Below are 12,562 nucleotides of genomic sequence, written 5' to 3'. Positions count from 1 at the left end.
AACAAACCTTAAATGAAGATTAATAAATTGGCAAGTTAGTACATCATTTTAAAGTTTTTAAACTGAAATCAAGTGCCCGAAATCCCAAGAGCTGGTGATCTGACCCATACTGGGTCATATGACCAGTACACACACATATATATAGTACATTGGCATTCCTTAATCATGTATTGCCTTAAATTGAAGGACAAATTTATAAAATATAAATCAAATCACCAATTTTTATAATAATTTTTTTGAAAAATAATTTATAAGTTTACATAAGAAGTTACCTTCTCTACGTTGAGACTTGATGAGAACATATATGTTTTCCAAATGGGTTAAGATAAACTGGAACACACTGAGTGCTTTGCTTCTGTTAGGCTCAATGTGTGCTTAACATATATTTCATTAGCCTTTCGCTCAAAGTTAAGAGTGTTTTTTTTTTTTTTTTTTTTTTTTTTTTTGCAACACAAACATAATATTACCAATAACCGTGTCAGCCTGCATGGCATAAACCGAGTCAGCCACCAATTACATATGCATAAACAAACCAAAAACAAAACAATAGTATAGTAATATTACCATTTACCGGTAGCTGATTGTCCAGTATCATTGGTACCCATATCATAATTAAACATAAGATATGATTAAATTAATTAAAAATAAGATATGATTAAACAGTCAATGATGAATAAACAAAGAAATGATATGACTTTTCCACTTGACCATCTATGAACTTTGACCATTCCACTGACCATCAGTTTAATTTACTCCAAAACATTTTTTAAGATTAGGCATAATGATACTCAAAATAGAAGGCAACCATGATACTCCTGATCTGTTATAACTTAACACTTATCCGACCCATTCAAGCTATTTGGCTCCATAACCAGGCCCGTACATGTTGACCCATCATACGTGTCCCGCTAATATCCTGATCCATGACCGACTTGTCCCGTATTCGACCCGAAACGACCTGAAACATCAAGATTAACCCAACAACAACTGCAGAAATAGCACCAAACATCAATAATTAAGAATTCGTTCCCAAGTGGACAGGTGTGCGCTTACCTTGAATTGGAAGGACTTTTAATGTCGGAATAGCTACTGCAGCCTGTGTTCCACCAGACAGAAACTCGGTTTTCTAGTTTTTCTTTTTCTTTTGCTCTTTTTTTCTCTCTGACTCCCTCTTGAGATCAGCCTCTATTAAAAATAAATAAACAATGATGCGTAGAACACATAGGTAGGGGTGGGGTCAACAACATTTACAGTGCGTTACTTGTATCATCATAATAGTCAGCCATGTGCCCATTTCATAACCTTGGGGATCAAAAACGTGTTTGCTGAAGCAAGATCCAATCTGACAAATGTACTAATGGGTTCAACACAACAGTGTGTGAGTTAATGATGAGGCCAAGTGCAAGCTACAATGTGCTAGAAGAAAAGTACAAATTCATACTAAAAAAATTGACTCGATAAGCTAATATCAAGAGCAGCTTAAGATCATTTAAACATTAACCCATCATAAACTGATGATTCATATTCTACTAAAAAGATTTGATCCTCATAAACCGCTTTAATGACATAGGCCACAACCATTGCAATGGCTTTGTGCCTTTCACACACAAAGCAAAACCTCATGTATAACAGACTAAAATATATTACATGTAAATTTAACCTAAAATCTTTTTTTTTTTCAAACGAATCACTGATTTTCAATTACTAAATGGAATCAAATCAAGAAAAAACGATTAGAGAAATTAAAATCAAATTAAAGGTCACCTGAAGGCAGATCCTGATACCGATTTGTTGTTCAATTTTATATTTTTAGGTTGGTTGGCTACCCATTACGATGGTTGTGGGCTAGCCGCTAATGATTCCGCCACCAAAGACACCACTCGAGTCTTCTTTCTACCTGAAGAATTATAGGGAGTTGACTTATTAACATTTGTCTCTCTGCATCAACTCCACGAAAATCTTACCTTGGTTTTAGTATGTGATAAGGATTGTGGACATTAATATGAATATTTAAAAAGATTTACCTGAGTCATGTTGGGCGATAACCATGCTAATGTTTCTGGCGTTCATTTTATTGGATTCTTCATGCTCAACAGCCCAGGCATGAGATCAACTGTCCTATTGAGCTTTTCAGTTTTAGTTGCCTTCAAAAAAACAGCATCATGCGATCAGATAGCAAAATAAAAACAAACAACATTCTAAGTATGTCTTACTCATAAAGTAGGGCTGGGAAGGGTGAGATGTGGCAGACGTTTCCTCCATCCCAATAGATCGCTATTAGAAAGATGATAGTATAAATAGATAATTAGATTACAAAAGGGGTTATTCCTTTTGAGTCACTAATGTCGAGATTAAGCCTCGCCTTCCGAAGTTCATCAAGATATGCAACATTGACCGTGCCAACAACATAAAGCAAGTTCATTGACATGTTTGGATCTCCATCTACACTCTCTTCACCACCATCCAATAATAAGTCTCCCAAGTCCAGAACTTTTAGCTTCTTGTGATGATGTGGAGTAAAAATTGATAGTTCAAAACTCTAGCATAATGTACATAAAGGGTGATTATGTGACACTTCATACTATATAGCATCCAAAATTTTTCTACTCAAGGTTTAGATTTTAATCATAACTAACGCATTCATCATATTTATAATTTAACAATGAAAACAAAATAAACATTTCAATCCTGTAATAAAAGACGACCCCTTTCAACCTGAACCAATTTTGAACCATTACCCAAACCACCTATCTTGCTACCTACACACCACCTAAGCGGTTATTTTGTGCACCTCTACCTACACATTATAAATCAAAAAAAAACCCATCAAACTATCACACTCAACAAAATCAAGCAAATCTTTAAAATCAACCTCTTAATAACCTAGATCTAAAAAACCTATATCTAGCACACCAGATATGGTCTCGAGCTTCAATTCCCACACTTGGACCAACTTGAAATTCCCAATGTAAATAATTATTACTGATATGATATATCTGTATATGATATCACAATAATTAGTTAATAAATATAGAGAATTAGTAGGAAAAAACATGTCCAGGCATAACTTCTTCGTTGGTTCCACTGATGTTAATTCCGGCATATAAGCAAGCCTTGTAATGTGCATCTGATATGTCTCTTCCAAATGACTTATCCGCTCCAGCACCACAGTAGTATAGACCCTGTAGTTTTAATATATATATATATATATATATATATATATATATATATATATATATATATATATATATATATATATATATATATATATATATATATATATATAAGTTAATTAAAATAACAACTGTTGTTTCTATATGTGGCAAAATGGGCATGTCAAAATGGGTTTGGATCAAAACTGAAGCTTCTTGTCCAAAATATTTTAAACTTTATATGTATAAGTGGTGTGTCAAATTTGATTAAAAAAATGATGAATAGTACCTGTGGACCAGGGTAGCCTCCAACAGGGCATCCCAAAGGCCACTTCACATCTGGTTGAAGCAAAGTGTACTCTTGCTCAACTCCAAACCTAAAATCAGATTCGGTTAACCAAATTAATCAGTTAGTCTGAATACAGAATATTAAGATACACCGACTTCTCTCTATTTGTTTTTTCAAATGAATTAATACCCTTCTATATAGAAAGAAGATATAGACGAACATGTTAAAACAATAAAATCGTCTCGTTAAAGCTCAATTTGCCCACAATCAATTAACTAAACACAGATTGAAAATAAAATAGATGAAGATCCATATTAAGGAATTTCATGATCAATCAATTTCCCTACACTTTTTTTACCAGAATCTCATACTTATTACCCACAATTTTTAACTTCTTATTATCAAAATCTCATACAAAGTTTGACATGGAAATTAGTAGTGACCATTAAAATCAAATGCCTGACTAAATATATTACGTAATGTGAACAAATTATGAGGAAAATAATAGTATAACCTATGAAGTAAGAACCCTAGGGATGAAATTAGGGCATATCGAAGTAAAACCATAAAAAACTACTAAAGGCAAGAAGACAATTAAATCGGGTAATACATTGAAATGACACGATGAAGTTTGCATGTTAAATATTAAAGTTCCATCAAACTCACCCTATGACTCATGATTGAGTTATCTATTTAAAAAGACATGAGCATCATATATTAGCGTTTTATAAATGAATCAAAGTTTATGTTTATTGTTCTTGTTTTAAAAATTATGCAATTTTTTCAACAAAAAACACCAAAACGGCTGCTTTTTTTGACAAAAAAATGCCGTTTTTGCCGGAAAAAAACTGCCCAAAATACTGCAGTTTTTTCAACTAAAAATGCCCAAAACTCTGCATGTTTTTTCGTGTAAAAACTACCAAAAAATCTGCAGATTTTTACAACTAAAAACCCCCAAAAACTGCATGTCTTTTCGACTAAAAACAGCCCAAAACTCTGCAATTTTTCGTGTAAAAACTGCCCAAAACTCTGCAGATTTTTGCGACTAAAAACACCCCAAAACTGATTGTTTTTTTGCTTGAAAAATGCCCAACAAAATGTAGTTTTTTTCGACGAAATATGCAACGTTTTAAATAAATTCTGCAGACCGGTTTTTTTCTGCATGTTTATTTCTGCAAACCAGTTTTTTTCGACAAAACTGCCCAGCACGTTTTTTCTGCTTTCGACTAAAAACTGCCCAAAACTGCATGTTTTTTCGACTAAAAGCTACCACTTAAATGGGTTGAAGATTGCTCAAACTCTATATTCAATGGACACACACGCCTTAATCTTTTTATTAAAAGAGTTAGATTGTAATTATAATTGTAATAGTAATAGTATTGTTTTAGTAATCATAATAATGCATTAGTTATTTATATAAAAAAATAGAAAAAAAGTTAGTGAGCTAACCCAACCCGGCCGGTTGTTAGCCGTACCAAAATATAACCCATTTCCATCGGCACCCGTTTTCCAGCTCAACCCACTAACTACTGGTAATTTTCATGCCCTGTAGCGTAGTTAAATTTGTGAGATAATTTAAAGAGTTTTAAGAAGTTATGTATCACATACACGTCCTCAATAACTTACCATCTCCCTTGAACCGAGTCAATTAGGTGGTGAGGTATTAAGAAGGCTGGTACTAAAGCCTGAAGAGAATCCTCTGCTTGGCCATGCTGGTAAATGATGTAGCTTTAAAGTTGATTCTATCCAGCTAATACTTGGCGATTAAACAATTTTTAAGGGCATGCCTACATCTCATTTAGTTGACTTGTTGATGAATGACATACATTGGATAAGCTCTATAAGCTGCAGCATACATACTTGGGTCATTGAGTGGCGTCATCGCGTACTCATAGCCATCATAAATATGCCCTCCATAGTATAGTGTGGCCTGGCCCACCGGTTCCCAAAACCGTTCCTCATCTGCAAATTTTTATATAAATTTTGAGATATCGGTTTAAAGAATGTGTGAACGTGACATCCTCCGTTAACATAAAAGAAATTAATAAAATGGTCAATGTTTTAACGTAGTCAAAGATAAATGATTCAAACGGGCCGAGCAGGTTTCATTGGGTCAAAGTCGCCTATGTTCATGTAAATGCTTATCTTATCTTAAATCATTTTATTTAGAAGAAGTTAATATATAATTTAGGCTAAACTAATCAGAATCAATCGAATTCAGTAATCCATAGACATCGAACTTACACTTGAAACTACAACATCCGCGTAGAGCCAAACCAGTTTCGAATTTTGATTTTTCTTTCAAGCTTCAAGTCTGGTGATTTTTTTTAAGTATGGCCAAACTAAGAACGATATATATTAATTATCAACTAACTTCAAATATAAGGATCATGGACAACACAAAGACCAACCTATATTCTGCCACATCTATGTCTTCTCATATCGTTGAGTCTAACCTTCAACCACTTGCACCTTGAGCAACGGTGATGCCATGTCACCAGCCCACTAAGCATTTGGAATTTGAGCAGATCATTGGTCACCCATACCAAGTGCACCTGCTGCAGGAACTGCCACATAATCATCGACATGTTCAATTACCAGAGAATTGTGCAAATAATTGAGCATATTAGTGAAAAAAAATTACTAACTTTCATGTAATCATGATATTTGAAGTAATGTTTTGTAAATACTTGATCCCTAGAGGTTTAAATGAACACTCTGAATGAAACTTAACGTTATAAAAACGAAAAGGTTTTATATTTTTGAACCCGCAACAAATATATTTCTAACGAATTGCACCAAGTTGCTATCATCAAACCACAGATATAGCCAAAGACAACCCTATGCAAAAAACTTGTGTTCAATACATATAAAGATCAAAAGAGCATTAAGTGACAATTGACTAATTAACCGTAAGGGATCGCAAACATCTTTTAAATTAAGAAAAAGTTCAATTGTAAATAAATTAAAACAGAGGCATATAAACAGCTTAGTTATATCAAATAAACCTTTGTTTATTATCTTGCAACCCCCTAGAACTGCAGATAAACATAAGCACATGAAGAAGCTAAATCACTAAAGTATTAGTTTTCCAATAATTCCATCAATCAACTCGATATGTACGCTTGTGTATGGCTAAATATATGAAACTGAAAGCGCCCAACTATAATATATTAACTATGAACCCTAATTTACTCTAGAACATGCTTCCACATAGAAAAAAACATAATCATATCTTCAGGATCATAAGATTTAAACAAACATAAGCATTAACATCAGGGTGGTATTTATAATTGATTATTTAAAGTTATCAGAACCTAGCACACAATTGGAGGGTCTTAAGTCCGACTTACAATTAGTTTTCACGTGTTCAACAATTAAACTATGAAATAGAGGGAAAAAATAAAATAAGAATAGCAGATAAACTGACCTTGATTACAGGCAATGAGTAGTATAAGTGAATGCCAAGTGGCCAAAGATGTTTTGTTTTAATATAAGGTATAGATGATTGTACTACACACCTATGTCCCAATAGGGAAGGTATACTTCCATAAGTACTACTGCAAGGAAAAAAAACAAATTAGAAACAACATTAAACCATGCCTTATCCATAATAAACTAATACTTTATATTATGTGTTATTTTTAAAAACAACCAGAGTTCAAGTGTGTACATCATAGGATGAGACATAGGCCTATTCAGATAGTTTAAATACTGTTTTACACTATCTGTGGAGACCAAAATTTCAATTTCCCAGTTTACACAGAATTATCTCAGCTTCACCAATTTTGCAGGAGAATGCAAACTTTAATCAGTATTGATTTGAGATAAAGAAGTGCATAATCGATCAAATAACAAAGTAAATGGCAGTACAAATAACAAAGTAAATGGCAGTACAAATAACAAAATAAAAAGTTTTACCAGGTCAATGAGGTAAAATTTCAAGACTCAACTTTTGCATTTAGAGTTCTTAACGAAAAGAACAGGCGTATGATTAATATCCCAATCAACTGTTACCTAATTCCTCTAGGTTTGATAAACTGCTAATACAAAGATGAGAATAGAAATGACCTGTAGACCGCGATATCATTTTTAAGAAGGCAGATGTAAACGCAAAGCTGGGCCCCAAATATTAATATTCCAACGGACATTTTTAACACCATAAGTCGGGCTCATGATAACCCAATAAAACCGAAATAACCCCCCTATAATTTTACCATGCATGAGTTAAACTATTTCTTAGACCATCAATCATCATAGTGCACGCCAGGCCCTAAGCTTTCTTCTAACAATCACCTGAGAGTAGTGAACAAATAGTGTTAACACATGTAATAGTTTGCCATAAAAACAACACAGAAAATAAAAAATAACCATATATTTACAAACCTCGAACCCTTTAGCTCCATTGTCCATAACAAACCTCAGAAAACCATAGCAAGCTGGCGAAAACAGGTCAACATAGCATCAACTGATAGATTCTTATCAAGCTTTACCTGCTTTATTAGACCTATTAAACTCATAAACCGTTAATGACAACTTAGATCATGATGGATTAGCATTTTATTGGTTGGGAGAAAAAGCTTGTAACGCAAAGACTCAGCAAGGTGTCCAAGAATCTTGTATATTATGATTGAAATAAAATGTCTGAATACTTCATAGTTAAGAACTATGAAAATTTAGATGGTTCACCTCAAGGAGGTATTTAGCACACCAGATATGGTCTCTAGCTTCAATTTCCACAATTGGACAAACTTTTCCCACTGAAAATAATTGCTGATATGATATTTATGTTTAAATTTATTAATAAATAAGGAGAATGAGTAGGAAAAACCTGTACGGGCATGGCTTCTCTGTTGATCAGTGCTCTCAATTTCTGTCGTGACCTAGATTTGCCTCAAATCTACCACCGTGCCACCTTTAAATCGACCCCATCGCAACTGCAACCCACTAAATAACGATGATTGAAAGTCTGATTTGTTACCAGCTCCATCACTCAGCCTAAACGATGAACAAATCGAACCGGCGAATTATTCAAATGTGAAACACAAATCAAGTTTCTAAAACCCTAAACAATGAATAAATCCGAAACAAAAATATTGTTTATAAACCCTAAACGATGGAAAAAAATGAACAAATGAAAAAAAAACACTGGAAATAGAGAAATTTATAGATCACATAACCATATACATCATACACACTATAACCACAAAAACAGACAACACGAATCATAGCAGAAATATAATAAAAAATGCATCTACAGATAGAAATTACTAACCTTCGGAATCAACCAGGTGACCGATGATTAGGGTTTTTGAATTGATGGTCTGTAGTTGAACACGAACATCCCTGTCATCAATTAGACTTAGATGGAAAACCTAGGATTTGAAAAATCGCCATAGATGCAATCAACAATACTGGAATGGAAGAACCCTAAAATTGGAATCAGTATTTTCTGAAAATCAAGATGAGAGAGAAAGCGGTGGAAGATGAATGTGAATAATGTGCGTGTATGGAAGATGAAATAAAAATGGAAAAAGAAGAGAGAGAGATGGCGGTTTGAAGAAACGTACATGAGAAGGATTGATGGAGTATAGAGGAAAAGAGATTGCCGCCCATAGTGAATTATCAGCCTTTAGAGCATGTCCACATCATCAAAATGATTGGCTAAGAATAGCCTTGTGGCCTAAGAGAATTCATTTAGTATAATAGATAGATTTTACCATCCAACTAATATCACCATATATAGGCAAAACCTTAATATAGAAATACAATTTCAATATTTTTAATAAACTCGTTAGAAAAATTAAGTGTCAATTACACCATGGTTTAATATAACAAGCACCGATGAAGGATACAAAAATTAAAAAAAAACAAAACACCGCTATCCAAAATATTGGAACACCAATCAGCTTCACCGGTTGACGTTCAAGAATTCGAAACGGACATGAAACGATGATGACAGCCACAGGCCAACAACGAATAATAGTGGCTCAAAAAAATATTCAATTCAATTCAATTCATTCAATTCAACTAAATTACAAAACTCAAATAATTCATGATGCTTTGAAGGCGAGTTTTTTTTTCCCATAATGGTGTTATGGAAAAAATATTTATCAAAATGGTGTTAAAGTTTCACTAGTTTAGTTGTGTTTAGATTTTATTAAAAAAATTTAATACATAATAAATTAATGGGTCCATTTACAATTTATGAGAAAAGAATTAAATGGTGTTTTTTATGACAAAATTGGATCACTGAAGGATCATTGGAGTATCATCGTATCATCAGGGTAACCACACGATCATATCCATATCCACTAGCCTATGATGCCTATACACCAATTTGGAGGAAATCCAATATATCTAGGAAAACCCCCTTGTGGGAATCGAACCCAAGACCTAATATGGTCCCTAATCTTTATCTCACCCCAATATGTTTTGATGTTGTTGGGGGTTAAGGACACAATTGTTAGACTGCCCGTAGTGGGGCGTTTTTTTTAAAAAAAATTGCATTATAACGCCCGAAAACGCCCAAAAGCCCATTACATGGGGCGTTTTGCGGCGTTTTTTTTGAAAAAAAATTCCCCCGGCGTGACTATTAAAACGCCAAACAATTGTTGACCAACCAATCAAAAGCCTTAACGGCTATAATCTTTTTTTTTAACCTTTTTCCTTTATATATATATATACAAACTCAATCAAATCTTACTCATTTTCAACCACAACTCTCAAAAACTCTCTAAAAAAATACCACCATTTTATAAAAAATGGATTCTCCTAGTTCTTCATCCATGATAAATTTTTACTACAACGAGTATTTTGCGGATGGTGATGGTTCGACCGATGAGGAGCTCGAGCAAGAGGCGGTTACGAGTGCATGTCAACTAGTGGTGCGATATGTCAAGCATTCTAGTCGGCCCCAAGCACAAAAAAATAAAAGAGGCTATGTTGAACGAGTCCGACGCGCGGCACACGATCGTTTGATGAAAGATTATTTTGACGAGGCGCCAACATTCTCAAACGAATTTTTTAGGCGGCGTTTCCGAATGAGTAAGCGGTTGTTTCTACGCATAGTCAACGATTTGGAAGCGAACTACGATTATTTTAAACAAAAACCGGATGCGAGAGGGGCACTTGGATTTACGGGTATCTAAAAATGGCGGAGAAAACAACACGAGATAGCTTGGAACATTTTTGTCGCGGTATAATTCTTATACTTTACTTTTATTTTTTTTAAACGACGAGTATGCTTAGAAATTTTTTTTTGAATCTTATGTTTATCTATATTTTTTTTATATAGGTATAATTGATGTGTACGGTGCGCGTTATCTTAGAACGCCTACATGGGAGGACCTTCAAAAGATCTACGAGGTACATAACGCCGAGCATGGTTTGCCTGGTATGATCGGGAGCATAGATTGCATGCATTGGCGTTGGGATAACTGCCCGACTGCATGGCGAGGCCAACACACACGTGGTGACCAAAAAGGACCCACTATTATTCTTCAGGCGGTTGCTTCACAGGACCTTTGGGTTTGGTCGGCTTACTTTGGCGTGGTCGGGTCATGCAATGATATCAATGTTTTTGAACAATCGCCGTTGTTAAAGGAGTGGATTTCTGGCAAAGCTCCAAAAGCGTCGTTTTACGCAAATGGAAACTACTACCCCCATGGATATTATTTGAGCGATGGAATTTATCCTAGGTATTCGATTTTTGTGAAGACGTTTAGTGATCCTATTGATGACAAAAGAGCATACTTTAAAAAGGTTCAAGAGTCTTCACGAAAAGACATTGAGAGATGCTTTGGGGTTCTTAAACAACGCTGGCAATACTTGAGAAATCCTTGTCGTGCATGGAGCAAGCAAAAAATGAGAGATGCTATGTACGCTTGTATAATCATGCACAACATGATTTTGGAAGACGAAGGAAAGGCGATATGCCAGAATTACGTGCAAGAAGCCGTTCAACAGGAGCATCCGCAGGCGTCAATGGAAGAAAGAGTGAATAATGCGCGAGAGTTGCGTTACGAACCGTACCATTCCCAGTTAATGGTTGATTTGGTACACCACGCATGGTCGGTTCGGTACGTACCACCTGAGGGAGAGGAAGAAACGGAGGACGAGGAAGACGAAGTGGGCGAGGGTGAAGAAAGCGAAGACGAAAACTAGTTTTTTTTTTTTTAATTTAATCGGATGTTTTTTTTTATTTCTAGTATTGTTTTTTTTTTATTTTCTTTTTTTTCAGTTTTTTTTCAAGTAATGTAATTTTTATTTTTAAATTAATGAAGTTTTTTTTATGTTTTAAATTAAAAAAAATAATTGGGAAATGATTGTAAAATGATTGAATGGGGGTTATGGCATAATGCCCCACTACACCACTTTTGCTATAATGCCCCCTTGCTGACTAGGACGCCACGTGTCGTATAATGCCCCATGGTGGGGGCATTATAACCTTCTACCACTACACATGGTCTTAAAAGAATAAATTTGACATTTAAAATAATGTAGTTCGGATAGTATCAGTTAGTTTTTTTTTTTTTTTTTTTTTTTTTTGTGATAGATCCAGGATTTTTGATCAATGTGGGACAAGCCGAGTTAGGTTAGAATGGTTGGATCAAAACAACTCAGGTCATAACGGGTGGAACTAACAGTTATGATTTCAATCAAAATATAAGTTAGATGATTATTGCTCAATCATTGTGGTTGTATTCATTTGTTGAGTTTTAAGAACAAAGGGTATGGGAGGATAGTCCTCAAAGGGATCATCCGTCACATAGGCGCCAACTAAGCATTGGTGGAGGAGTATCCTTTTTTGAAGGTTCAGGTTGCGTTTCTGGCACAACCTCTACGTCATCATCTTGTTCCTTGATTTGTGTTGGATGTGCTTGTGGCGGTGGTTGATATGATATATTTAGCGGGTTTTGCATTAGTTGCTGCATTTGATATAGCATTTGGTTGAACGGCATGTTGGGTTGTTGCATTTGCATTGGGTTGAACGGGTATCAGTTTCGTTGGTTGAAAGCGTTGGGCATTTGTTGGTAACCCGCAAAAGCTATATCATTTCAATGTATTATTTTATTTGTTTATACATTTAAATATAGAGTTAGTATTATTTTACAAGTGC

The 12,562-nt window shown here is 34.6% G+C and overlaps 1 protein-coding gene and 2 long non-coding RNA genes across 14 annotated transcripts; 1 reads left to right on the top strand and 2 right to left on the bottom strand.

The window, feature by feature from the left end:
• Window positions 1-633: 633 nt before the first annotated feature.
• Window positions 634-2,505, bottom strand: LOC118492425. Its single transcript, XR_004893655.1, has 5 exons — window positions 2,214-2,505; window positions 2,025-2,144; window positions 1,765-1,897; window positions 1,054-1,185; window positions 634-958 (listed from the first exon to the last, which is right to left on the bottom strand). It is a non-coding gene; the product is annotated as an uncharacterized LOC118492425 (long non-coding RNA).
• A 553-nt stretch (window positions 2,506-3,058) lies between these two features.
• Window positions 3,059-9,001, bottom strand: LOC118492424. 12 transcript variants are annotated; one of them, XR_004893648.1, is made up of 13 exons: window positions 8,717-9,001; window positions 8,273-8,439; window positions 8,131-8,201; window positions 7,828-7,880; window positions 7,513-7,737; window positions 6,872-7,001; window positions 5,853-6,008; window positions 5,686-5,783; window positions 5,302-5,403; window positions 5,068-5,228; window positions 4,891-4,987; window positions 3,442-3,529; window positions 3,059-3,182 (listed from the first exon to the last, which is right to left on the bottom strand). It is a non-coding gene; the product is annotated as an uncharacterized LOC118492424 (long non-coding RNA). The 12 variants fall into 12 exon arrangements; XR_004893649.1 differs by having other exon boundaries at window positions 5,068-5,153; XR_004893653.1 differs by having other exon boundaries at window positions 5,068-5,403; window positions 7,828-7,948.
• Window positions 9,002-10,205: 1,204 nt separating this feature from the next.
• Window positions 10,206-12,042, top strand: LOC110944152. The gene is made up of 3 exons (XM_035990071.1): window positions 10,206-10,584; window positions 10,739-10,837; window positions 11,999-12,042. Exons 1-3 carry the CDS (start codon window positions 10,206-10,208, stop codon window positions 12,040-12,042), a joined length of 522 nt encoding a protein of 173 aa, XP_035845964.1.
• The last annotated feature ends 520 nt before the right edge of the window (window positions 12,043-12,562 follow it).

Source organism: Helianthus annuus, chromosome 5, assembly GCF_002127325.2.
Source record: "Helianthus annuus cultivar XRQ/B chromosome 5, HanXRQr2.0-SUNRISE, whole genome shotgun sequence".
Classification (NCBI taxonomy): domain Eukaryota; kingdom Viridiplantae; phylum Streptophyta; class Magnoliopsida; order Asterales; family Asteraceae; genus Helianthus; species Helianthus annuus.
Note: the sequence above shows the minus strand (reverse complement) of the source record. Positions and strands in the feature narration are given on the sequence as shown.